Source organism: Peromyscus californicus, unplaced genomic scaffold (genome assembly GCF_007827085.1).
Source record: "Peromyscus californicus insignis strain IS unplaced genomic scaffold, ASM782708v3 Scaffold_8__1_contigs__length_139910024, whole genome shotgun sequence".
Classification (NCBI taxonomy): domain Eukaryota; kingdom Metazoa; phylum Chordata; class Mammalia; order Rodentia; family Cricetidae; genus Peromyscus; species Peromyscus californicus.
In genome coordinates this window covers 115,553,289-115,576,103 of record NW_026294606.1, presented here as the reverse complement: position 1 = coordinate 115,576,103, position 22,815 = coordinate 115,553,289, and the positions used below count along the sequence as shown (strand labels likewise).

The 22,815-nt window shown below is 50.3% G+C and overlaps 1 protein-coding gene across 2 annotated transcripts; it reads right to left on the bottom strand.

Moving 5' to 3' along the window:
- Positions 1 to 3,979: 3,979 nt before the first annotated feature.
- Slc38a7 (solute carrier family 38 member 7) lies at positions 3,980 to 21,893 on the bottom strand. Of its 2 annotated transcripts, XM_052728404.1 has the most exons (12): positions 21,823 to 21,893; positions 21,154 to 21,283; positions 16,480 to 16,855; positions 13,586 to 13,784; positions 13,246 to 13,390; positions 12,407 to 12,505; positions 11,697 to 11,754; positions 11,363 to 11,477; positions 9,734 to 9,881; positions 9,084 to 9,283; positions 8,217 to 8,271; positions 3,980 to 5,742 (listed from the first exon to the last, which is right to left on the bottom strand). In XM_052728404.1, exons 3-12 carry the CDS (start codon positions 16,747 to 16,749, stop codon positions 5,640 to 5,642), a joined length of 1,392 nt encoding a protein of 463 aa, XP_052584364.1. In that variant the 5' UTR covers positions 16,750 to 16,855; positions 21,154 to 21,283; positions 21,823 to 21,893; the 3' UTR covers positions 3,980 to 5,639. The 2 variants fall into 2 exon arrangements, with proteins under 2 accessions (XP_052584364.1, XP_052584363.1); XM_052728403.1 differs by lacking the exon at positions 21,823 to 21,893 and having other exon boundaries at positions 21,154 to 21,809.
- Between the last annotated feature and the right edge of the window lie 922 nt (positions 21,894 to 22,815).

The following is a 22,815-nucleotide window of genomic DNA, read 5'->3' as shown; positions in this document are numbered from 1 at the left end:
ACCCAACCAAGTAAACACAGAGACTTATATTGCTTACAAACTGTATGGCCGTGGCAGGCTTCTTGCTAACTGTTCTTATGTCTTAAACTAATCCATTTCTATAAATCTATACCTTGCCACATGGCTCGTGGCTTACTGGTATCTTCACATGCCGCTTGTCATGGTGGTGGCTGGCAGTGTCTCTCTGACTCAGCCTTCCACTTCCCAGAATTCTCTTCTCAGCTTGTCCCGCCTATCCTTCCTGCCTGGCTACTGGCCAATCAGTGTTTTATTTACTAACCAATCAGAGCAACATATTTGACATACAGAACATCCCACAGCATTCATCTGTGTTGGAGCTCTTCCCTACACTCTCTGCAGAGCTAGGGTTGTTCAGCCTTAGCCAGGCAGAAAGCCTACATACCTTGCTTTGAATTATTTGCCAGCTGAAGCCATCACTGTAGGCCATTGGGTAGGGACCCACTCCTCCCACGAAGCTATCTGGAGGCCTTTTGGCGATTCATTTGGCTTCCCTATCTCCTACCTCCTGTATGTTTATAAACCCGGCTTGCCAGCTTTTCAGAGCTGTGAACGAGGGACAGACAGAGGTCCGGCCAGTTCAGGGTGAAATTCCATATACCTATCCTGGTTTGAGCGCCTTACCTCTTCCCACCCTCTGCAAACCTCGGGAGCCACATTCTAGGAGTCTAGATTGTGCCTGGAATAAGAAGGAGGGAGTTCAGAGCCCGGGTGGACTAGAAGTAGGGTCTGAGATGGGGCTTCTTGCGAACTTGACTTACCGGAAGTGTGGGGAAAGCCAGACAAGGCGGTGAGGAGTGATGTAAAAGTGCGCTCTCAGCCAGGTGTGGCGCTGTGTGACTGCAGTCCTAGCACTTGGAGAACTGACTGGGACTGCCTTGTCGGGGTCAGCCTGGGCTGCAGCATAAGACCCCCCAAACCTCCAAACCACACAACAACATACCCCGCTCTCAACGGAGCCTGGCTCCCATCTGATCATAGAGGTGCTTCAGATGTCCAAAGTTAGTCCTCCTTTGAGGCCAGAGCTGGGGTGGGGGCCTGGGGCTCCCCTCAGCCAGTCAGTCTGTGCCTGTGTCCTCCTGAGAAGAAACTGAGAAACCACATTACACCTACACAAGGAGAATTGTTTGAGTGTCTGATTTCCACATCAGACTGGAGGCTGTGGCTTTGAGGTGGCCCTGCCCTAGCATAAGGGTGTCACTCAGATGTACCAGAGTGACTCAGAGACCTGGCGTTTCCTCGGAGAGGGCCAACTCTCCAACTCCATAAACAGAAATTATGCAAGGGAGCCCTCTATCTTCTGAAAGGGAAACTGCAGTTGCTTATTTTTTTTCCATGCAGAGAAACACCCAACACGGTATCTATTTACCAGGCACTCCATATTAATTAGTCTCTCGTAGATCTCCAATGTCTTATTTATAAGGTGGCACCACTGCCCCCTCCCATAGCTCAGAAAAAGGAGGCTCAGACTAGTAAATCAAGTCAGTACCCAGAGCCTTGTAAGGGCTCTGCGGAGGCAGGACAACCCCAGCCCTCGAGCACTGTCTTTGTGACTCAGCTTTGCCCAGCGAGTTATGCAAATGAGGTCAGTGACTATGTTCCTTTCAGATAAACAGGCCTGGTGAGGTGAAGATTGCTCGGTCTCCTAGCCAGCAGGCACTGACCACTTGATGTGGATTGGCTGAGAGAGGCGGAGAGGGCTCTGAGATCTGATGTGCGTGTCTGAATGGGGACTGTGAGTCCCTGGCTTGCCCTGTGGTGTCAGAGGTCATCGTGCTGGCTGACAGTGCTCTCTGGTCCTTGTTGACTTCTACATGATAAGAGTGCTGTCTGGCTCCATTGATGTGACCTGTGCAACCCGGTTAACTGTTTAACTTCTCTTGCTGACCCTTGGCTTTCTTCAGAGTTGTGCACCCAGATGGAGTTGATGTAAAAAAGTGTTAGCAAAATGTGAGAGTCCAGCAGGTGCTGCCTCCACTCAGCTGCTGAGCACCTGGCTCCTATGGCTGATGCCTGATCCATGAGAAGACGACGCCCTGCTGCCGTGGAGCTTATGGTCTCATGGGCAGACATTGATCCTTAATGGTGTGGCACATTAAGATGGGGGCAGTTCCAGTTCGAGGCATGGATGGGTGAGTTGGGCTGCTAGGCATGCATGTCACCTTTCCACCCGTGTTTGTAGGGAGACAGGGAAACTCATTCTTTAGTGCATGGCCTCCCAGTCAAGACAGAGTGAAGGCCCAAGGCTGTTCTGCCTCCCTAGCCCATTTGAAGAGCTTCCTCTTTGGAGGCTGAGCTCCCTTCCTCGTTGAGTATTTCTGGAGCAGCAAAGGGAGTTGCAGGAAGCATGGTGTCTAGACTGATCCCAAAGGGGAGCCAGAGGTGCATCCCGAGTATTCTAGTTTCACCTTGGCCGCTCTCCCACACGCAGGCAAGGTTCACCTACACTAGCCACTTCTTAGCTCTTTAAGGCATATTTCTCCCGCTTCAGGACCTCCACACATAGAGTGCTCACTGCTTGGAAAATTCTCCCCACCTTCCTCTACTCAGTTAATCCCTACTCAAGAGTCAGGGGGCCAGCTCAAACATCACCTCCTCCAGCAAGCCCTCCTGAACTCCTCAGACAGATCCTAAGGCCTCTGCTGTAATTTTGACCCAGAATGTCCCCACTTTTGTTAAAGATTTCTTCTCCACCCTGTGGAGCTGAAGACAGACCATTAAGATAAGAAGTGGAAGAAAGTTTGGTCCTGGGGTATGCCTTTGAAGAGTATATCAGGACTCTAGACCTTTTCTGTTTATATTTTCAGGCAGGATTACAATATGTGTTGCTCTAATTGCTAAATGGACTTTTTATAAAAACAAACAAACAAACAAACAAAACAAAAAACAAAAACAAAAAGAACAACCAGTACCAGATACTGGTGTAAATGCTGAAAGATCAGAGACAAAGGAACAAGCCACCTCTTACCTCTAGGACTCCTCAGCCTGAAAAAGCTTTCCTCAGCCGAAAGAATTTAGTTCCTGTCTCCTCACGCCTTATATAGCTTTCTCCGCCACATCATTTCATGTCTCAACTTTTCTAGTGCTGGGATTAAAGGCGTGTGACTCCTGAGTACTGGGATTAAAGGTGTGTGCCACCACTGCCTGGCTTCCACGTTTAATCTAGTGGCTTGTTCTGCTCTCTACTCTTCAGGCAAATTTATTAGGGTACACAATATATCACATTATTGAGACCTTCCCCAAGCACCTGATGCTAGAATTACAAGTGTGCCACAACTGTCTTCATGTCTTTTTTTCCCTTTTAGCCACGATGATGTCCCCTCAGCTGCATGCTCCTGCTATGACATAATTTGCCATCTTGGATCCAGAGCAACAAAGCCAAGTGGTCAAGGACCCAAATAAACTTTTCCTCCTTCTAAGTTGGCGATCTCAAGCATTTTGTTCCAGTGACAGAGTTTATACTGCCCAATCCCAACACTCAATTTTCCCTCCTTGGGACTTCCATCAGCTTTCAATTAGACCTGTACTGACGGCTCAGCATTTAGCCTACCCTGCTAGCCTGTCATCTTGAGTGCAGTGACTCTGTCCCCAGCCAAGGCAGGGCCTCTTCTGCCTCTTATAGACCCAGTGGATGCGGAGGAGACTGATGGCCGTTCCGAGATTGCAGTCAAGCGGGGAGGACATGCATCAGAGGGACTGGCTGATGTCATCAAGAAGCAGGGGACAGAGGGAAAGCTTGAGTTAGGACAGAAGCAGAGCCCAGAAAGGACATTCTCCAGTCAGCAGGGAAAGATTCAGGGGAGGAAGCGGGAAAGGGAGGTGTCCAGAACCTCCTGCAGACGCTTGCCTGGTGCCATTCCTGGTTGTACACAGTCAAGTGTCATCGACTCATCCCACCCCAGGCCCCCTTCCTGCCAATTTTGGGCTAGTCTCTGTTCCAAGCACACGACAAAAGACACAGTTCAGCAGTGCGAGCTCCTTTATTAGCCATCTCCACTTCTCCAAGTGTGCTCAAGTAGAAAAGAACCAGCAAGACACTGGCTGAGGACAAGGGGCAGGACGGGGCGGGGTCCTGAGATCAAGCTGAAGCTGGGTTCCGGTCAACTGTCTCAGCTGGCCTGTGTCTATGCCAGGCCCCCAGCTTTATGCCTGGCTGCCCCTGAGAGGCAGCACTTGGAGGCTGAGGGAAATGAGCATAGGGGGACCAGAGGGGATGGGTGCCAGGAATGGATGAGAAAGAGCAGCAATTCAGCTAGTCTGGATGCCAAGCCTCTGCCACCTCAGCTGGACTGACTTGAGAAGAGGGGCTGCTGGGAAGGCCTCCACTCACATCTAGGATAGTTGTTTTAGGCAGAACAGATGGAGAGAAGTATGAGGAGAGAGACCACTTCTGTACCTGGGACTTACAAAAGTGAGCAGGGGTAGCTGAGAGGGTAAGGTAGTGAAAATACAAAGTATCCGGCACGGCCTCATTTGGGGTAGGTATGACTCAGAGGGATTCCCCGGGCACTGAGGCCAGGCATGACAGATGTGTGCAGCTGGGTAAGCTGATGTGACAGGGTATGGTGCCATCCCCTCCCCTGCCAAATAACAAAACCCACCCATAAATGAAAGAGAAGAGACAGGGTATTGGGTTGGGGGTGGGGTGGGGGTGGGACAGAAGGAACAGCAGGGTGGAGATAGTAAAGGAAATGCCCAGGGTCTCCAGGCTAACTTCCTTCTGGGTTCCCGGGCCAGGTTTAGCTGGGTAGGAAGAGGACAAGTTTGGGAGAGTGAAGTATTGGTGCTGCAGCTTCCAGACCTTGGGCAGCCCAGCCTGGAAGGAAGGTCCAAAAGTCCCAAGCCTCTCCTGTGACCCACCCTGAGCCTCTGAAAAACCACACACAGTCCCTCTGTCCACGTGGAAAGTTAACGGAAGAGTGCCCACAGCACCGTGGCAATGGCAGCCCCTAGCCTGGAGCCAGGCTGGCACCATTTGTAAACATTAGACTTAGTGATGTCTGGGGACACAGGAGAAGGATACCCAATCTGGACCATTAGGTTTGGACAAAGTCAGGGCAGGGACCCTAAAGACTTGGGAGGCTACCAGAGGCTCACGGGGGGCCCACAGGGGAATGGACATTTATATGCTATCAGCGTCTCCTTTGGAAGTTGCCAGGTCCCAGGAGAAGCCATCATTGGCTTCTGAGGGACATGGGCAGGCACTAAACCCCGAGGTACTGGGCACAGTCCTGACAAGCTCTGTGGAGGATACAAGCTCTATGCACATGGTTTTGTTTTTTTTTTTTTGTTTTTTTCCAGAGGGAAGTCAGAATGGACTCTTCTTCTGAGACTTACTGACCCTCTCCATTCACAGGTCCTAAAGGCTTGACGTTGAGACCTGGGTGAAGGGGAATCTCCTGTGATATGGGACTTCCTGTCACCATCCATGACAAGGCCAAGACTGGGGAGCAGGAAGGCAGCTGGGTGGGAGCTGCCCACAGATTCGAGGCCAATTCTATCCCACGACTGTCCCTGGAAAACTGTGTCCGGGTGTCACCAGCTGGAACAGGATGTGGGACTTGGGGTAGCTCCACAGCTCTGAGAGATGGCTCTTGGTCACGTTTTCTGGGAGGCAGTGTTTATGCCAAGAGGTCCACAAAGATGGCATTGGCTGTGGTTTGACCAAAGATGAAGGCTCCCAAGGTGACCAGAAGGACTCCATAACTGACCAGTGCCCACCAGCTGTAGGGCAGAAGACAAGAGATTTCAGTCATTTTTTTTCCAAGTCTCTGCAGACTCCTATCTGTAACAGCCAATATAATCAGTCACCCCACTTCTGTAAACAGAACACCTCAGGCTTCCCAAGGACTTTCACATGCAAAGCTTTGCGACCCTAGTTCAGTTAAGGAGACCAAGACCTAGAGGAACTAATGCTCAAGGAAGGGCCCTGGGAAGACACTGAGGAAAAGCAGGAGACAGGGAATGAGATCTGGTTCATTCAAAGCAACAACAAAAAAGGCAGGGGGCTGAGAGATGGCTCAGTGGTTAAGGTCACACTGTGTTTTTCCAGGGGATCTACATCAAGAGGCTCACAACTACCTGTAACTCCAGCTCCAGGGAGATTGAGATTGGATAGCCTCTGTGGACACACGGACGGACACGGACACACACACACACACACACACACACACACACACACACACACACACACATGCAGTCAAATAGAGAATTTAAAATAAAAAAAGAAATTAAAAAAAGAAAAGAAACAGAAGGCAGACATCTTTAACCACATGTAACAAAAATGCCAGGGGTTATCACTGGCATTGAGATGAAGGGTAATTTTATTTTCTTAAGATATCTTTTTTTTTTTTTTTTGGTAAGATTTATTTATTTATTATGTATACAGTGTTCTGACTACATGCCAGAAGAGGGCACCAGATCTCATTACAGATGGTTGTGAACCATCATGTGGTTGCTGGGAATTGAACTCAGGACCTCTGGAAGAGCAGCCATTGCTCTTAACCACTGAACCATCTCTCCAGCACCCAAGATATGTCTGTCTAAATTCTATAATAACTTTTTGCTTTGTATTTTTAGGGAAGGTCTCACTGTATCATCTTGGCTGGCCTGGAACTCACTGCCTTTCTGTCTCAGTCTCCCAAGTACTGAAATACAAATACTGCCATGGAATAAATTCATTTTCTCTCCCTTCCTTCCTCCCCTTTTTCTCTTTCTCTATCCCTCTCTATCCCTCCCTGCCCCTCACTCACTCTCTTCCTTGTCATGGTAGGGATCGAACCCAGGGCCTTGTATATTTTAGGCAAGCACTATCCCACTGAACTACCTTCCCAACTCTGGAATAATTTTTCTTAAAGCATGAAACCTTTTTTTCAACTATTACTCAGAGAAACATACATATAAGGAAACAATGTGTTTTTCCTTCACCAGATGACTTTTTGGTGGTGTCAAATGTTTGAGTCAAAGTCTCGCTCTGAAGTCCAGGCTGGTCTTAAACTCATGGAAATCTTCCAGTCTCAAACAACAAAATCATATACAAACTCCTATGTCTGTGTACACTGTACAGTTCTGTGTGCTCAGACACATATATGTACAGAAACAGTTTAGGTCATAGCCTATAGGGAAAACATGTCTTAGGAGAGGGGTAAGATGGGCTGTGAGAGAGGCACATACCCCACATTCCTTTTTTGGTTGAGACAAGCTAGCCCAGGCTAGCTTGAAATCATGTAGCCCAGGCTGACTCTGAACTCTAGAAATATTCTTGTCTCAGGCTTCCAGGTCCTGGGATTAGGGGATATGCCTGGCATGGGACTCTCACCTTTTCTTCTAAAGCCTTTCAGTAGTACATGAATTGTTATAAGTAGTTCAGGTTTACCTACTCAAAAATATACATTAAAGCTCCGTAATTTGGGGAGTGATACTAGGGAATTGAACCCAGGGTTTCACACAGGATGAGCACATGGTTTGCTACTAAGTTATACTTCCAAGCACCGAGAACTTTTTGTTTGTGTGTGTGTGTCTGTGTGAGTGTATGTGCACACATGTAGATGCATGCGTGGAGGCCAGAAGAACCCATCAGAGCCGGAGTTACAGGCATTTGGGGGATGCCTGGTTTGCTACATGGATGCTGGGATCTGAACTCTGGCCTTTAGGACTGAACAGCAAGCATTCTTCGCTGAGCTGTTCCTCCAGTTCCCTCCCTCTTTGGGACGGAGTCTGGCTATGTAGCTCTGGCTGGCTCTCACTACGTAGCGTGATGCTTCATTTTTCATTGTCAATTTGACTGGATTTGGAATCACCTAGGGTGTGTCTGTAAAGGTGTTTCCAGAGAGGTTTAACACAGACCCACCCTGAACAGGGGGCCATGAAATTCTATGGGCTGAGGTCCCAGACGGAGTAAGAAAGAACAGAGAAGGTAAGCCGAGCATCACTGTCTGCTTCCTGACTATGGACACATGACCAAATGCCACACACTCCCGGCACCACAACAGACTGTGCCCTCAGGAGCCCAAAACTCTTCTCTCTTTGAGCTGTTCCAAACTCCAGCAATCACCTTAGCCTCTGTGTGTGGAGGTGGCACCATGTGCCCCTGCCCTGAAAGCCCCACAATTTTAAGTGTTCAGGTCTCTTGACCCCTTGCCTATTTTAAGGCCCCCCTTTTATCTCTCTAAAAGGCTGCTCGGCTGGCCCTGCTTTACCTGGCTGGTTTGACCTCCTCCATCTCTGACAGTTTGGCTTGAATGAGGCACAGCCCTAGAAGAGAAGAGGTAACCCTGAGTTTGGAGGAGACAGGAGTTCCCTCCCTCAGCCCAGTCCCCCCCGCCCCAGGAGGCTGTGGTGGTGATGGAGAAAGGCCTGTTTACTCTACTCGAAATTCTGAAATCCAGATCCTCCACCCCAACCCACACCCAGCAGGACACCTGGCCTCTGCTCTCCCAAGACAGGCCAGCAGCTAACAAGCACCCTTCGGGCTACATTCAGGACTCAGTGGTAGCTCACACCATCTTGCCTACTCCAGAGCGGGCATGGCTCCCTTGCTCCATGTCCAGTGGGAAGGGCTTTTGAGGAGGAGGCCCGGGGATGGAAACAGGCTGGGTACAGTAGATCTCTGAGCTAGGCAGACAGGATGTATTTCTGTGGATCTGCAGCTGACCTGTGTCTAGACCTTGAGTCTCATGACTTTAGTCTCAAGGTGCCACCACTGGGTTTCCTTCCCTCTGGATTGGAATAAGCTAGCCAGATCCAGGGAGCCAAGGGTGCCGCACTTGAATGAAGGGTGAGAGTAGAGAGACCTTGGACCTGAGCCTATTGGGCTTCAAATGGGCTGTTGACAGCTGGGCTTGTTAGCCTCTGGGCAAGTTTGTACTCTCTAGTCCCAATCTCATCAGTAGAAGAGATCACAACCTTCCCACCAGGAGGTAATGTTGACTTGGTAGCACGTAGCTGAGCCACGTCAGTGAGCAACAGAGGCTGGTGGTTACTCCCGCCGGCAGGTTTTGAGTCCCTGGCTGAGGTTAGGGAGGTCCTGCTGCGTGGGGGGAGATGGGGGTCCCTGGGGTGCGCACCTGGGAAGACGAAGATGAAGCAGGCTGCCAGGCCTCCGATGACCGAGATGACCTTGCCGATGTCAGGGATAAAGAGTGCTAGCAGCAGGGTGAGCAGGAACCACACCAGCGTCTGCAGGACACGGCGCCGCCGCTCCCGCCCCACGTCCTCCTCCACTGGCATCCCCTTGTAGCGCAGCCATAGGCCTTCCACCACAGCCCTGCTCACATGAGGAGGGGCTCAGGGTGCTTTGGCTAGTGCATGGAGGGTGGGGGAAGATTCTGAATGGGCACGTATGAGCCTGGCTCCTCATCTGTGACCATCACGGTCCTTGGTTGCTATGGGCTACAGGTTAAGTTTATGAAGGGCTTTGCCTCTTTTCCTGGACACAGACACCATAATTCCCTTTATAAAAGGAATGAATTGGGGTATCCAAAAGGCTGGCTGGGTCCACACAAAAGCTCAGGAAAGGATCTGGACTGGAGATCCTTACAGGGCTCACAGAATGTTCTGGAACCAGTAAGACCTGGCATGGAGTATGGGTGAGGGCATCCTGGACACAGATTCTTTCTGTGGGCTTCAATTTTCCTTGCCACAAAATAGGTTCCCCATAAGGCCGTGTATCTTGCTGGCTCCCGGGGGCTCTGGACAGGATGGGGAAAGGGCTCACCGCCCACAGAAGTGGAGGATGGGGTAGGAAGTGAGCACGCTAAGGATGATGAAGGCTCGGGCCACGGCCACAGCCACGTCCTCCGAGGGGTAGGACCGGAGCACGTCAGGATCCACAGCAGCTCCGAAAGTCAGGAAGCCACAGATGCCTGTGGGCGAGGACAAGGGTGATGTCAGGGCGATCCTAGGAGGGTTGAGGTGGACTGTCTTCTGATGGGGCGGGGGGGGGGGGGGGGGGGGGGAACGACGACATCTTTCAGAAGGAATGTTGTAGCAGCTTGGGAGGTGAGGACTGAGCCTCGGAAAGGGAGCCAGGCAAGAGCAGCCGCCCCACTTCCCGCCTTCTCAGATGTGGCTTGCACCAGCACACACACACACTGCTGCTTTTCGGCAACTGTCTCAACTTCTACACTACCCATTACATCTGCTCAAACCGTACGCTGCCACCTCATCACTCAGGTCTCAGTTCAGATGTCCCCTCCTCAGAGAACGCTGTCCTGCCGATCCAGTCACCCCCACCGCAGTCATTTGTCCTACTCTCCTTGTATCATTCACCTCTCTCTAAATCACCTGTCACCCCGTCAGAACATGCAACCCACGGCAAAAGGGCCTTTAGCCTGTTTGCCTCTTGTGTTTCTTTCTTTCTTTCTTTTTTTTAAAAGATTTATTTATTTATTATGTATACAGTGTTCTGCCTGCATGTATACCTGCAGGCTAGAAGAGGGCACCAGATCTCATTACAGATGGTGGTGAGCCACCATGTGGGTGCTGGGAATTGAACTCAGGACCTCTGGAAGAGCAGCCAGTGCTCTTAACCCTAAGCCATCTCTCCAGCCCGCCTCTCGTGTTTCATGCTGTAGCTTCAGAGGCTAGGACAAGCCTAGTCCAGGTAGCTCCCGCCCTCATCTCCTACCGCAGGAGGATGGTAACTCCCAGTTCATCTCTGACCCCTTGCCCGAATTAACCCACGCAACAGCCAGAGATTTCTCTGCCTGGTCATTTCCCACCCAAGACATGCATCCTCTCGGGCTCCTGGCAGCACCCATCGCTGTCCCCTTGGCCGCCCAGCCTCACAGGAACTTCTTGCACCCCAGCAATGCAGACCTCCGTCCCATTCCTGCCACAGATGCCCTGCATTTGCCATTTCTCTCTGGAGCACTCTTCTTCAGTCTGGCTTTTCCCTCATGGGCCTCTCCAGGGGCCACATCCTCAGAGAGGAGCCTTCTGTGAATGCCACCCCTAGTCAGTCCCATCCCCCAACTCCTGGCTTCATCAGCCCCCTGCCGGGAATCCCTTTTTCATTATTATTACTTAAATACAACTGTTTCTCCAAGACTGTCAGTCCCGCCAGGGCTGGGGCCAGTTCCATGCATCCCTGTAGCAACCCTGCACTGGGAACAGCTTCCGATAGTCACTTAGCATCAGTTTAGAACCAGGGAGCCAATGGAACACACTCACCTTGATGAGGGGTGGCAGCCTTGGGCAGCCTAATTCTTTCTAATCAATGTCTGCAGAAGTGTTTATTGAGCTAAGAGTGCAGAGTTTCCCTGGGAAAGCTGGACCAGAAACCGCCGGGACTCAAGCGCGAGTGCGAGCACTCCAAGCCTGGCCTCTGGAAGAGAGCACTCACCTGTGCCCATGTAGACAGCCAGGGCTATGACCATGGCAGCTGTCACCACTCCACCCCAGGTCTTTATTTCCGGCTGCCGCATGCTGTTGAAGACGGGTACACTGCTCACGTGGCACTGTCCAGGTGAAGGGTATGGTCATGGTGGGGAAGTGACCTCATCTCCAGGTTTCAAAGGGAGGTACCTTGGGGGCTAAGGCCCCAGGGATAGGGGCAAGCTAGGGGGGCCTTGGTTCATCCATCCTCCCAGGAATCCCACCATCCTGTCTACAGTCTGGAGTCCTTCCCAGGGTGGGGGAGTAGGCTAAAGGGACAGCGGGGACCCTGGTGCTGGCACCTGAAATCCAAAGCAGATGGTGGGCATAGCATTGAACACAGCCATCCAGGAAGCTGGTCTGTGGGCAAACACAAAGTGGACCTGCCTGGGAATCCCACAGAGCCACCAACTGTCCCCATCACCCCCTTCTCCACTCTTCCATCAACCTCCAACTACCAGCACCCTACACCCTGAACACACATGTGCAGAGGACCCATGTCTATTTAAAATTCAGAGGACAGGCTCTGAAAGGTCATTCGAGGACCAGAGTCCAGAACTCCTGGCTCTTAAACTGGGACTCTGCTTTTCTGAATTGTTCTTTTAAAAAAAAAAAAAAATCAAAGGGGGACTGAAAAGCTAGATATTGTGGTGTGTATCTGTCACTCCAGCACTTGGGAGGTGGAGGCAGGAGGATCAGGAGGGTCAAGACCAGGCTACATAGTGAGTTTGAGCCTAGCCTGGGCTACATGAGTCCCAATCTGATAAATCCAAAAAGAGTAATTGGGAAAATGTGCAATTTTCCCTCTGGTAGTTCCCCTAGGTTGGGACCTTGCAATAGCACTGTGGCAGCTGCCAGATGTTGAACAGGCCCTCTCATCTCCTTCCTACAGTGATTGATGGGTAAGTGTCAAAGAGCTAATGAGCCTCAGGAGAGGCACCCATGTGACCTTTAGATGCCCGATCTGGGTAGCAGCTTCTACCCCATGTATTTCCCAGGGACCCTCACCTACCTGGTCAGGATGTCCCCTGGACGCATCTCTTTATCTGGCCAGATGTATTTGATGATTATAATGGCGGTGACGTACCAGGTGCCCACAACACTCAGGAAACTGCCAAGAAGGAGAGACTGACTTCCTACTTCCCAGCCCCAGCCACCCCTTGTCCAATCCCATCCCCAGATCTGCCACAGGGAGGAGCTTGTCAGCACTTCAGCCAGGGGACATGCATTGGCTCGGAGACCACATTGAGGAACTGGGCTCCAAAGCACAGCCACAAGCTCAGCCTGAGCAGCCCAGGCGTGGCAAGGGCTCACAGCTGGCCGTCCTGTGGGCCTGGCCCCAGAGAACTGGGAGATTCTGGGGTAAAGGGGGGAGTGCAGATACTGGGGTGCTAACACTTAAGGAAACACACTTGGAGATGGCCAAGTATGAAACAACCCCAACCCCCACAGCTTTTCAGATATGGGGCTAGGAAGCCAGACTCCTCTCTCTGAGCTCCATGGAAGACCCTACCACGCAGACAACATTAAGATCACCAACTCCCAGATTCTAGGAAAGCCAAAGCCCAGGCCAGGGTCTGCTCTTCCACTGCCAGCCATCACCAATCCCTTCTTTGACAAGGACATTTAGATGACACCTTTCAATGTTGCAAAGGGCCACTATCTTCCTTGCTATAAATGGAAAAGGAAAGTCCTGGGCCCAGGATTCTGCAGCTCTGGTCTGCCCTGGCTTGCCTGTTCTTGCTCCCCAAGGAAGATGCCATGGGAGAGGGGCTCCCCACCAGAAATAGCTCTCCAGTTGCCTTTGATCAGAGCCTCTGTCTGGCCCAGGCTGGGTTGGGACCTCCAAACCTGGCATATTTCTGGAAGCCGATCTCCCTGGGGATAGACAGGGGCAGGATGAAGAGGAAGGCCGTGAGGCTGATGGTGAACTTGCGGTCTGTGTACCAGGGGCCGCCGCTGGCCCCTTCAGGCTCCTTCGCCATCACAGCTATAACTGCACAGGGAGGAAGGAGGGAATGTCAGGCCAGGCCATTCAGGGCCTGGCCCTCCTGCTTTGGCAGGTCCTAAGACTTCCCTCTAAGAAGCAGCACTCGAAAAGCGGGCAAGGCCTAGTGTGTAGCACTCTTTCCCTCTACCCCAGGACCCTCAGGCCAAGGAGAAAGAGATGAGAACTGGGGGAGAACCTCACTCTTGTCCTGCTGGTCCCCAATGATGATGAGGAAGGCGATGCAGGTGCCGAAGGTGTAGACCGCGATGGCCACCTCACACAGCACGCCTGTCAGCTTGCCGCACACGGCCCACACCACCTCCTGGTAGGTCCTCTCATTGCTGGCCTGGGAGCAGTAGGCCAGAATGACGAGCCCACTGATGATGAAAACCAGCATGCCCTGCAGGCAGGAACAGATGAGAGGGTGTGGGAGAGGCATCCTGAGCTCATTTTGGGCATCTCTTACACCAGTGTCCAAAGCGGGTTTACAAATGGGTTTTATCTTGCAGGACAATTTTAACAGATAACTGGAGGTTACCAAGTTGAAATTTTCTTTAAAAGTGAGTTTCAGGTGCTAAAGAGATGGCTCAGTGGTTAAGAGCACTGGCTGCTCTTTCAGAGGACCTGGGGTTCAATTCCCAGCATCTATATGGGGGCTCACAGCCACCTCTAACGCCATTCTGTAGGGATCTACCACCCTCTTCTGGCCTCCGCTGGCATTGCGTGGCTCACAATCACACAAGCAGGCAAAATACACACATACACACGAAATAATTAAAAAAACAAAGGCAAACAACAACAAAAAGAGTTTCATTCAAAATTTCAAACATGCAAAGAAACTGAGAACAGGATGGACCTCAAACAGCTTCAAAACAATTTATAATTTTCTTTGCTTTCCTTTTTTTTTTTTTTCTTTTTTTTTGTCTGTTGAGATAGTCTCACTTGGTAGCCCAGGCTGGAGGCTGGATTATAATTTACTATATGTGGTACAAGCTGGCCTTGATCTCATGAAGGTTCTTCTGTCTCAACCTCTTGAGTGCTGAAATTATAGGCATGCACCACTACAGTAGCTCTTGTGACAGATTTTTTTTCCCCGATTTTATTACCTTTCCATTGTATTTTTGAGTCAATACAATGTTTAACCACAAAATCAATATAACACCTAAAGACCTAAATATGCAGGGGCTGGGCATGTAGCTCCATTGGTAGAGTGCTTGTCTAGCAGGCATGAACTCCTGGGTTTGACCCCAAGTAGTGCATAAAGCCAAGAGTGGAGGCACTTATCTGTAATCCCAGCACTCAGGATGTGGAAGAAGGAAGATCAGAAGTTAAAGGTCATCCTTGGCTCCATAGAAAATTCAAGGTCAGCCTGGGCTACGTGAGCCCCGTCTCAAAAAGCAAAAAATTAAATATGCAGATACTGTTCAAACCTCTGATTGTTAGGAAGGCTTTTGAAATCTTAACTGGCTTTAACGGGGACTATGGGGGTCCAACCCCTCGATAGTCCTCTCCCAGGGTCCGGAAAGAATCTACAACCAATTGATATTAATCTCTGATGATAGGAAATGAATCTATGTACACGAAACTCCTTAGTCCACACACTTTATTATTCTGTGTCAGTTCTCTCTCTACAAGCTTCTATTCTTTTCTTGCCTGATTTCTCTCTACCTTTATCTGCTGTCTCCTCTAAGCTTTATATTAATTCTCTCATCTTAATTCTGCTTCATCTAGGTCCTTCTCATCTCATACTTACTCATCTAGTACTTTCTATCTTAATTCTCTCATATTAGTTCTGCCCCATCTAGGTTCTTATCCATCTAGTTCCTTTCCATCTTAGCTCCTCTCCCATCTCCTTTCTCAACTTGTTCTTCCCCATCTGGCTCTTCCTCATCTTCCATCTTGTTCCTCTAGTACTCTCTTCTAGCCCTTCAATCTAGTTCCTCTCCAGTTCTTATCCATCTAGTTCTTCCATTCTCTTTTCTCTTTTCCGTCTCGTCCTTAAGTCCTCTCTCTCAGATGCCTCCTCTGAATCTCCTCATACCCCTCAGTTCTTCTCCCCCCCCAGTTCTCTAGGGTATCCAGTTATATACTCAAGCAATAGCAATCCTCCCTCCAGCCAGGTCACCAGGCTTGAATCCCTACAGGGTCATACAAGCAGGTAAGAATTTTCCTCAAGCACTGACTGTCAGGCTTTCTTTCACAACCCAAAAGGAGAGTGGTAAAGGAGAAGGTCAACCAAGAACTAATGATCGGTTAGTATATTAGAAAAAGGGAATTTGTGTGCTCAACTACATTCCTAGAAGTGGTTAGGTAAGAAGTTGGGAGTCTAGAATGTTAGTAAGGCTGTATAAGAAAGGAGGGTCTCAAGCCGGGCGGTGGTGGCACACGCCTTTAATCCCAGCACTCGGGAGGCAGAGCCAGGCGGATCTCTGTGGGTTCGAGGCTAGCCTGGACTACCAAGTGAGTTCCAGGAAAGGCGCAAAGCTACACAGAGAAACCCTGTCTCGAAAAACCAAAAAAAAAAAAAAAAAAAAAAAAAGAAAGGAGGGTCTCACCTTAAACTGCACAAGAAATAAAGCTATCCTGACCTAGGAGACAGGTGTTGTTTTGTTTGGCCTTGGATGCTAGATAGGTATTTTAGATAAATACACTGTTAGGAGTTCTTGGAAGCACACAAGAAAGTCATTTTAGGATACAAAAGCTAAAATATCACCAAGGCTTCTTAAGCCATGGCTTGACCTTCGGAAAAGTCCTTGACTTTTCCAAGTAGTAGCTTTTGGGTTAGTAGCTGGATTCCATTTCATTTTCCTGCAGCTCGCTGCATGGGCTCAGTGGGAAGAGTTCTGATACCTGACTTAGACTTCATTCTCTTCCCCTCTTCTACGCTCCTCTTTCCTCTGTCCATACTCTTGTATTGGTTCTGAATGGTAGCTTTAAAAGAAGGTTCTGGAATAGATTGGTAATGTCTATCTGTTATAAGGGAGGGAAGAATGACAGCGTAAGTCCTCTATCACTCAGCTCTGACTCAAAGCCTCCCTTGAAAATCAAAGGGCCCGCCCACGGGCACTGCCCACCTCTGCTGCCAGTGCACTCACCATCTGCAGGGCGATGCCAGCTGCCACGCCCCCGGCCGTGCTGAAGGCTGCTGGGAAGTTGAGCAGTCCTGCACCCAGGCAGGCGTTGACAACGATGAAGACAGCCCCAAGCGTCGAAGTGGTGCCTCTGTCTGGCTCTCCGGGAGATGCCTCCCCCTCACTCTTGGGGGCCATGTCCACACAGGGGCTTTGCAGCAAACGGGCCCGCTCCCCAGCATCAGTGCTGGAGCCCCACTCGCTGTAGTCGCTGTTGATGCTGACCTGGGCCATGGTCCAGGACTATAGTCTTCTGAAAGCTGTGGGTTCTGCCTCACGACCACATTCCTGGGGTAGCTGAGAGAATATCTGCCCCTTTAGGGCCACTACTCTAGGGGACCTGGGCAAGGCAAAGAAAGGCAGACATTATGTTTATCCTGGGACAGTGAATCTGGGGCACAAAAACATGATGCAGCTTTCCCAAGATCACACGGCTAGGATCCATATAAGTGCCAAGCACTAGTTAACTGCATGGCAGGAGCTCCACATGGCGCTGCTCTGTGCAGAACACGATACTGAGGTCACCGTGTAGGTGACAGACACAGAAACACGTCAGCCACACACTCAATTTGTTTTACTCTTATAGGCTAGAAAGGTAAATAAGACCTAAACATAAAAGAGTGGGGGCTGGGTGGTGGCGGCACACGCCTTTAACCCCAGCACTCCAGAGGCAGGCGGATCTCTATGTGTTCGAGGCCAGCCTGGTCTACAGAGCAAGTTCTAGGACAGCCAGGGCTACATAGAGAAACCTTGTCTTGAAAAACCAAAACCAAACAAAGAGTGGGAGAGGCCGGGGACACTGAGAGGCTCAGTGATGGAGCACTTGTCTACCAATGCCCAGTACTGCCAAGCCAATAAAGGACACAGAAGAGAGGGGTACTAAAATGTCAGCACCTGGGGAGGCCCCAGGGGACAGGTGTGTCACTCAGGTCTTAGATCACCTGCTCCCTGTGATCAGAAAGTTCAGAGAAACAGAAGCCCTGACCCAGGATGGTCCGGGAGTAAGCTACAACACAGTCTGGACCTAGATCCATCCGGCTTCCCAGCCTGTCTGACCACCACACAGTTCCAATAGGAGCTGATATCAAGAACTACGGAGTTTCAGTGCATCAGCCCAGCATGCGTTCCTGCCACCCACACATTAAACTGCATGGCTTTCAGGTCCTTCAAAATTCAGGTCAACCCTGTCATCTTTCACATGGCAATTCCTGCCATATGGATCCTCAGGATTTTTTTTTTTTTTTTAGTCTCTCTCTACGTAGTCCTGGTTGTTCTCAAACTCAGAGAATCTCTGCCTTTGCCTGAGTGCTGAGATTAAAGGAGTCTGCCACTAGTAGGAAAATGTTTTTTTTCACCCTCAAGACGGGGTTTCTCTGTGTAGCCCTGGCTGTCCTGGAACCTGCTCTGAAGACCAGGCTGGCCTCCAACTCACAGAGATCTGCCTGCCGCTGCCCCCAAAGTGCTTAAAGGTATGTGTCACCACTACTCAGTGCTAGGAAATCATCTCTAAAACTGTGTTTTATTTGTTTTGTGTATGTGTGAAGTTTGGGTTTCCTTTATTTGGGGTGTGGTGTGTGTGTGTGTGTGTGTGTGTGTGTGTGTGTGTGTGTGTGTGTGTGTGGGCTTGTGTGGAGGTCAGAAGGTAACTTTTGGGAATCAGCGCTCTCTTTTCACAATGTGGGCCCAGGGGATTGAACTCAGCTCATGTAGCTTGGCAGCAGATTCTTTTACACACTAAACTATCTCACTGGTCCAGAAAGATAATTCTTTTTTTCCCCCCTGAGATAGGGTTTCTCTGTGTGGCTTTGCACCTTTCCTGGAACTCACTCTGTAGACCAGGCTGGCCTCGAACTCACAGAGATCCGCCTGCCTCTGGCTCCTGAGTGCTGGGATTAAAGGCGTGCACCACCACTGCCCGGTGAAAGATAATTCTTGTGTGTTTGGAATATTCCCAGCCCCACTGCTGGCCACTCACAGGTTCTCTCTCTTCCCCACTTCTCGGCCACTCACTGAGTTCTTGGAGCCATTACAGAGCCCAGCACTACTCAGGCCCATTTCCTTCGATCATTTGTGTGCTAACCCTGTGCGCTCTAGGCTTGCTTTCTCAAGCTAGACTGCAAGGCTCCAAGGACAGACATGTGGTGTTTATGGTTACTACGAGCCACAACCGAGTAGACCGGACTGACACCAAAGATACCGATGTCAGGCATTGTGCATGCCACCCTTGGTCAAGCTGCAGTCACCGGTGGCTGGGATTCAAAACCAGGCTTGCTGAGACGGCTTAGCAGGTAAAGGTGGCTGTTGCCAAGCTTGATGACCTGAGTGTGGCTCCTGGGACCCACATGGTGGAAAGAGGGAAATAACTCCCACAAGTTTACACACACACACACACACACACACACACACACACACACACACACACCCCCCGGCGGCTGCACACGCCTTTAATCCAGCACTTGGGAGGCAGAGGCTGGCGGATCTCTGTGAGTTCGAGGCCAGCCTGGTCTACAGAGTGAGTTCCAGGTCAGCCAGGTCTACACAGAGAAAAAACTAAAAAACAAACAAAAAAACAGACACAGAAACACACACACACAGAGACACTGAATGAATGAACAAAAATCAACTAATAACAACATTCCCAGGACATTCTTCTGTGACCTAGAGCATTCATCCGTTTGCCTCTGCCTCCTTCCTGGGCCTGCTGCTGAGGACAGGCTTGGCACCTTCTCACTCTGGGTAAGCACAACCCAACTGCAGGCTTTCCTTTAGCCTTGCTCCTTCCTTGAAAACCAGGAGGTTCACTCTTCTCCAAATCTTGAAGTGCTTTCAGGAGCCCAGCTCTGAAAACCGAGAGGTTCTCCTCCCTCAGTGCCAGTCTGAACCTCCAAGAGGAATAATCTTTCATCTTTCTTTTTTTTGGTTTTTCGAGACAGGGTTTCTCTGTGTAGCTTTGCGCCTTTCCTGCATCTCACTCTGTAGACCAGGCTGGCCTCGAACTCACAGAGATCCGACTGCCTCTGCCTCCCAAGTGCTGGGATTAAAGGCGTGCACCACCACCGCCCAGCCTTCATCTTTCTTTTTTAAGATGTATTTATTATGTATACAGTGTTCTGTCTGCATGTATGTCTGCAGGCCAGAAGAGGGCACCAGATCTCACTACAGATGGTTGTGAGCCACCATGTGGTTGCTACGAATTGAACTCAGGACCTCTGGAAGGGCAGCCATCTGGTTAACTCTTAACCTCTGAGCCATCTCTCCAGCCCTTGAGTAATGTTTCTTATATTTTTGCTTGTGAGCCTAGCCTTTAACGGCTGAGCTATCCCTCCAGCCCCGAATAATGTTTCTTAAAGAGTCAAAGCTAAGCCCACACTAAGAGCAACCCAAAGGTGGGCACTGTGGCTCATGCCTATAATCTCAGTAATTGAGAGGCAGAGGCAGGTGGATCTCTGTGAGTTCGAGGCCAGCCTGGTCTACCAAGTGAGTTCCAGGACAGGCTCCAAAAGCTACACAGAGACACCCTGTCTCGGAAAACCAAACAACAACAAAACATATCTGAGTTGGGAGGGGCTGTGCTTTCATCTTAGACTCAGAGGGCTGAAGCCGAACCTCAACACTTCCTAAGTGCACGGCCTTGGGTGAGTCACGGTAGCCTGCTGAGCCTTTTCATGGCATAAATTCTCGTGAAGAGCATGCTGATATCAGTAAGCTGATATCAGTTACCAGGCAGGGATGGTGGGTGGTAGAGTCTGTGCTTACCATAAATGAGGCTCGGGAGTCAATTCCTAACAGTCACCACTTTGGGGCTGGTGAGATGGCTGAATGGGTAAAGGCGCTTGCAATCAAGACTCATGACTGGAGTTCGATCCCTGGAATCCACATGGTGGATAGAATGAACTCCTGCAGGTTGTTCTCTGACCATACAGGAACCATGGCACCACATTCATTCATTCATTCATTCATTCATTCATACATTCATTCATATTCTTATTCTCTATAATTAAAAAAAAAATCCCATTTCCTCTCCGCAAAGGCAATGATTCAGCCACAACTGTCCCTCTTGATAAGGTCAGCCCACTGGGGGGGGTCTAGAACAGACAGAGGCCCCCAGGAGTGTTTCCCAGGTGTTCCTTCTGATGGTGAACAAAGCTGGGGACATTACCCCAAGAAGAAAGGGAAAAGTGCAGGTGGTCTGAGACACCTGCCATCGAGTAACTAAGGGACACGGTCCTAGTGCACACACTTCTGCTGGAGCCAGAGTCAAGAAACACGTCTAGCCACAGACTTTTCCCTCTTACGCAATCTGCCCCTCAGCCAGCAACTCAGCAAAATCTCACAGTGGTGAGTAGTGAAGGCAGTCTGGGGACTCCCCAGGTCCAGGCAAAGCTCCAGAGAGGTCGAAGGCCATCCGTTCCACACTGCTAACCCCACAGAAACAGACATTAAGGTCGCACGGTCCCAAGCCTCTCTCTAAGAAGCAGGCTTCCCTTTGGCACCCTTGTCCCAGACCTGTGCCATGTGCCCAGCCTCTCCGGCAACCACACAAAAGCTCAGGCCGAGTGACTGCACCCCGTGAACTCTCACTGGTCTGAGAGCTCTCACCCCTACCCCAATTAATCAACCCCACTGTTTCCAACTTACCTGCTATCCTAGAAGAGGGCTGTTCTCTCTGCCTAAGGTATGGGGTCCGAGTCTTCTCACATCCCCTTTCTCAAGGCTTTACCTAAAATCTGCAGTCAGCACATGGAAGAGTCTGGCCTTTTGCAGCTGGCTGGGGGGACGCAGAGGCTGGGGTAAGGAGCTACACTGAATAGTTCTGAATAACCCATAGTACGGAGTGGAGTGCCAGATCGAACAGGGCAATGACCCATGGAGGGAAGAGATGAAGCTAAGGTCACAGTGAGCAGTTAGCGGGGTCAGAACTATAAGCACAACACACACATGCTTAGGTCAGTGATGGAACAGATTTTACCCGCTTCCCAGTCCAGCCTGGGGCCAGCACCGAAACACGAGGTTTGGTTGAATGGGAGGTGGGGAAGGGAGCACGCGGCTAGGGTGGGCTTGGGTGAGCCCCAGGCATGACGTAAAATCGGTGGGTTGCGTGTGTAACTCGGGAGCTGACTCGATCCTGGCCTAGGACCGAGTGGAGAGCCGCCAGACTAAGGCGTGGCTGGGCTGGTGCAACGGAGGACAACAGAGAAGACGGCCCTGGAGCCTTGCAGGGACCCGGCCACGGCACTGATCGGGGACTCCAAGGACCCGGAAACCCTACAGCCCCACCTGGCACCGCCCGTACCTCCCTTCACAAACCTCGTAGGTGTCTTGCCCGAGCCGACTCTAGAAACACGTGAGCTTGAATCACATGACCGCCCGGCTAGCACAAGCAGCAGGACACTCTGGGTATTGTAGTTTTTTAAGCTAGCGTCACCCTCGGACCGCAGCAGCTTCTCAAACCTACAACACTGTTCTGAGCCAGCTTGGCTCCCTGCCAACACGTTTATCCAGTTATTTTTAGGAATGGTCCCTTGGCCAAACCAAACATTGTTCCTTCCTCCTGGAAAGAGCGTTAAGAGGTTTGGCATCTTTGTGCTCGGGGACAGTGGGCCAAAGCCATTTGGCCTCATTTTCTTTGTTCCTGCATTCATTTCCCCACCAAATGACTCCAGAGTTTCTTTGACCGAAGAGTGTGAGGGACCATTGAACAAAAGAGAAAGAGTTTGAGCATTCATTAATCCTTGGCTACAACCTCAAGGCTAGATTTCAGAAGTGTTTGAGGCGTTGCAGGCTCTCAATTTATTGAATGAAGGTGAGACTGCTCAGAGCCTTGGCTTCTGTACTTGGCTGTATGCCGTTTACAAATAAAGCCAGTTTCTGCCTCTTTATTTGTGGTACTAGAGCTTGAAACCCGGACTCTAGGGAAGAGCTATATTTTTCAGTTACATCCTTAGTCTAGTTTAGTTATTTTTTTTCTTTTACACTTAGTTATGTGTGTGTGTGTGTGTGTGTGTGTGTGTGTGTGTGTGTGTGTGTACTCCACAGTGCGCATGTGGAGTTCCTAGAGCAACTTTTCATGAGTTGATTCTCTCGTTTCACCCTGTGATTCCTAGGGATTGAATTTAGATTCTCAGGGTTGGTACCAAATGCCTTTACGTGTTGAACCTTGCATTGGCCGTAAGTCTCATTTTAAAAATACAGAAAATACCAAGTTGGATGTGGAACTGTAAGCCCCAGAATTCAAGAGGCTGAGGCAGAAGGGTTGTGAGTTTGAAGCTAGCCTGGCTACACAGCGAAAACAAAACACAC

Coding starts and splice junctions, on each gene's coding strand:
- Slc38a7 (XM_052728404.1), bottom strand. CDS start 16,749: ATGGCCCAGGTCAGCATCAACAGCGACTACAGCGAGTGGGGCTCCAGC. Junction 12,506..13,245: donor GGCTTCCAGAAATATGCCAG/GTTTGGAGGTCC, acceptor CCTTCTTGGCAG/TTTCCTGAGTGTTGTGGGCA. Junction 8,272..9,083: donor CTTCATCTTCGTCTTCCCAG/GTGCGCACCCCA, acceptor CTTCTCTTCTAG/GGCTGTGCCTCATTCAAGCC.